This window comes from Corylus avellana, chromosome ca7 (assembly GCF_901000735.1).
Source record: "Corylus avellana chromosome ca7, CavTom2PMs-1.0".
Lineage (NCBI taxonomy): Eukaryota > Viridiplantae > Streptophyta > Magnoliopsida > Fagales > Betulaceae > Corylus > Corylus avellana.
In genome coordinates, this window is record NC_081547.1 from 9,167,176 (window position 1) to 9,171,375 (window position 4,200).

A 4,200-nucleotide genomic window follows, 5' to 3' on the forward strand; every position below is an offset into this window, starting at 1 on the left:
AATGCTTTGCTACGAGCCTTGTTAGGCTTTTGCTAACATTGACATTATGCGAAATTGACTCTTGAGGATTATGCGAAGCACCGGCAATTACTCTTGAGTTGTGTTTTGGAAGTTCCGCAAAATGGACTCTTGGAAAGACTAGCTAGAATTTGCGCATTACTTTCTGATAGTGACGACTCTACTTTGAAATTAGATGATCATATGTTTTGTGAAAGGATTGTTTTCAGCAATGATTTATCACTAGAATTGCAAATATACCGGCTGGGAGGAGAGATTAGTCATGTGCTTGATGATGAGAGTGCAGTGGCCGATGATAATGGTGATAATGATACTGCTTTTGTTGATTGGTTATGGATTAGAGCTCCAACAATTGAGGAGGAGTCAAAGGAATGGAAAAGAACGGGAGAAGATAGCAAGAGTGAAGGAATGATGTTGTTCAAGATCTTTGAAATGCAATTTGACCAGCAGGATCAAATGCGTAAGCGAAAATCTGAGATTTTGATATGCGAAAAACCCCTGCTGAATCTCAGGTATAAATATGTTGAAAATAGTGAGAAAGGGGAAGGAATTTCAGGGTACGAGGAACAAAGTTTTCATTCCATGTTGTTGAACCAGTATAAAGAGCTTGAGAAGGGGTGTGATTGCTTGGAGTTGAAGATCATATTTGATAGTATTCTGAAAGAGTCACAAACAAAGAGTGACATAGAAGAGAATAGCATAAACAACATATACAGGTTAACTTTATGGTCAAGTATGTGTGTGTGATCCTTGGATCCAGTAGTTTTCGTGACCGGCACAACCATTGCCTAATAGTTGGTCATTACAGAACGTACATTACTAGTAGCGTGGGCCACCCGATATTAGACTTGGTTGGGCTGCTAGTGGTGGACGGTAGCGTACAATGGTCAGGGCATTGGCATTGTATTACAAATCCCTCGAGATAGAACCAACCTTACTGGAAAGGGGTAATATCTCGGGTAAACCATATTGTTGAACTATGACATGATTCTCATATTACAATATATATTATATATATATTGCATTCTTGATAAATTGTCATCTCATAATGTTGCATGTGCTTTATAGACAATTGAGTTCATCATTTAATGATGGGTCCATCATATGCATTTATACTCACTAAGTCGTCGGACTTACCCTTGTATTCTTTACAATTTTTTCTCCATATGTATAACTATACGGTTATAGATAGTTTAGCAGAAGATGGAGGACTTGATCCGAGTAATGCTTGAGGACTTATTGTGAGATTCGGCGGGTGCTCATGGTAATTAGTACTTTTGATTGATGTTATAAACTTAAGAGCTTTTATGCATACTTACATATTAAGGTATAGCATAGATCCCTTGTAAAGATGACTTGTATAGTGTAATTTCAGCTATTTTGATGTTCCTTGGTAGATGCTCTGTTTGTAATCATTAATGTTATAGAATCTTGATGTTTCCGTTGCTTAGTATCCTATCTTTTCGAGGAGTAAAGATTCCTAAGTCTTGTTCCTCGTGGAATAAGGCTGAGAGACGAACCGTGAAGCTAATTACTAATTAATTAATTTTTGAGGCGTTACATGCAGACTTTTACTAGGTCAGGCCCGTTTCCTTAGCAAATTGACATTTTCTTGGATTAATTCTTTGCTTTCCCTTGGTTATTCTAAACTATTAGCTCTTGAAGACATCCCTTCTTTAGTTTCTGAAGAAGAAGCCAATTTAGCCTACTAGAAGTTTTTTAATGCATGGGAATCCCTTCTAAGGGAGGGGAGCTCAAGCCAAACAAGCAACCTAGTTCTTCAGACCAAAGCAAGAGTTCATCTGAAGGAAAATATATTTTGTAGCCATTTATGCATTTCTAAGGACAGTTTCTGTAGTTGTTTCTCCTCTGGATCTATGTTTTTGTAAACCATTCAACTAATAGCCATAAGAAAGATCTGTATGAAAGTCTTTCTATAGTGGGGTGTCTAGTTCTTGCCAAGGTGGTAGAATCATTCTCTCAAAGGCATTGCTTCTTCCAATCAAGGAGGTCTGATGGTGAGAAATAAAAAAAGAGTACAACTTTGAGGGGTAAAGTGTAATTTCTCATTTAAAAAAAAAAAAAAGAAAAAAAAAAAGACGTTTAAAATTTGAAGATAATTGATGGAGCTAATTTTTGGGAAAAAGAAAAAAGAAAATTACACTTTACTCCCTGAAATTATACTACTTTTTTGATTTTATCTCCGATGGTTAAAAATTGATAATGTACACCAACAAAGTTTTTGAAATTGTTAATGTAACCCATCCGCTAAAAAATTTCTTCTTTTTTGACAGAATAGGCTTACGTGCACCGCAGGTGGATTTTAAGAGTGAAATCTTTTTAGAATCATATAAAGAAGAGACATGTTATATGTACATCTCTGTATATCTTTTTCTCTAACTAACCATTGGATTAAGAGAAAATATAAAAAGAAAATTTCTCTATAAAGAATTCGTACAATACAAATAATCAACATTTATAGTTAGATCGAGGTGTATACGTTTTGATTACGTTTATGCTTAAATCTCTTATAAGTTATAGACCACTTGTATATATACGGCGGCTCTTTGTAGTTTTATATATATATATATATATATATATATATATATATCAACTTGCATGCACTAGCGTTTACGCATTTCTTCCTTTGCCTTGCCCTAGAGGCCTTCATTTTGAAACAAAACAAAAGTTTTCTCCTTCTTCTTGAACTAAAATTATGAACTTTTGCTTCTTCTCCACATCTTCGTTTAATTATATATAAACTTTTCCTTAATTTCCGACAAAATGACAAATTAGAAAATGATCAAAACAAGTGGGAAAATTACTTGAACATATATATATATATATATATATATATATAAAATTGAGTTCTTTAATCAAATATCTTGCATCTTTAAAAAATTGCCCAAATACTTTTGGAGACAATAACGGACAATTTGGTTAAGTATTTGGTATTTTTCAGGAAAATACAAGTTTGTTTTTAGCTTCAGCAAAAACACTATCTTCATTCAAGACAGATTGACCACAAGGGTGGTAGTTGAGTTGGTAGAAGAATTCCTTTCATCCTAGTGGTCGCGTGTTCGAATCCGCTTGCGGTAGTAGATGCGTGAACCAGATGCTACTTTGAAGAGGCTCTACTGGCTCACACCTTTGTGGGGTTGTGGTGACAGGCTCGCCTTCCCAGGCAGTAGCTATGGCTCAAACCGGACATTCCACAGCGGATGGAAACCCCGATGGTAACGCCCAAGAGGAGAAACTACACTGGTCGCCCCTTCCCACCTTTTTAATTAGAAAAAAAAAAAAAAAAAAAAGACAGATTGAATATGCACATTTGCCGCCCGTCCCGCTACGTCCTCCATTTACATTATTATTGAGAACCAATTTGGGTTACTATTTAACAAGTTGGCATTCAAGCAATTAATTATATTTATAAGTAAATATGAGATATAAAATATTCCATCCTAGCTCTCTTGAATTTACGTAAAACTACATGGATTATTATAAGCTATGAGTTCGAGAATTTTAGAGTACAAAAAGGCTCAATTGGGTTCTTATCATAATTAACAAAACTAAATGCACTTCAGGTAATTTGTTTCATATTATTTCGATAGTATTTTTTTTTATTATTATTATTCAAATGAGGAAATTAGGGCTGCAAAGGGGGGCCAGGATATTATTTCGATAGTATTAGTTGCAAATTTATCTGTTTCTGTGATGGATTGGACTGCATTAAGTACATGCATGCTTATATGAAACATAAGAGGCCAGGTTAAGTAGTTTTTAGATATAAAACAAAAGTCAACGTGTTTTTAATAAAATTTAAGAATAATTATATTTAATATACTTCTCATACAAGTGGACGAAATGGTAGTAAATCTATTTGAAGCATCACTTTTTTTTTACGAATACCGATTGTTACTGTCACGTCATCTAATTGTATATAGTAGTTAAATAAAAATTTACTAATTAAATAATATTAATCAAAATTCAAATACCATAAAGTAGTTTCAATCTAGCTAGTCAAATAAGATTGTGTCCCTCCAAAGGAAGAGAAATGTTCAAAATTTTAGGCTCGAGAAGCAAGGTTTTGGAGTGAGGAGGCAACATATACACTCCTTAATTATTTAGTTTAATATCCATTATTTCTTTACTAAAACTGTATAAAAAAATATAAAATAAAAA

General features: G+C 34.0%; 1 protein-coding gene across 1 annotated transcript in view; it reads left to right on the forward strand.

Annotated features, from left to right (window-relative positions):
- Positions 1-4,200, forward strand: part of LOC132187837 (phospholipase D alpha 4-like) — a 19,044-nt gene that overhangs the window by 11,245 nt on the left and 3,599 nt on the right. The window contains exon 4 of the mRNA XM_059602273.1: positions 216-751. Within this exon, the coding sequence (XP_059458256.1) occupies positions 216-751 (536 nt within the window). The remainder of the gene's footprint in view (positions 1-215; positions 752-4,200) is intronic.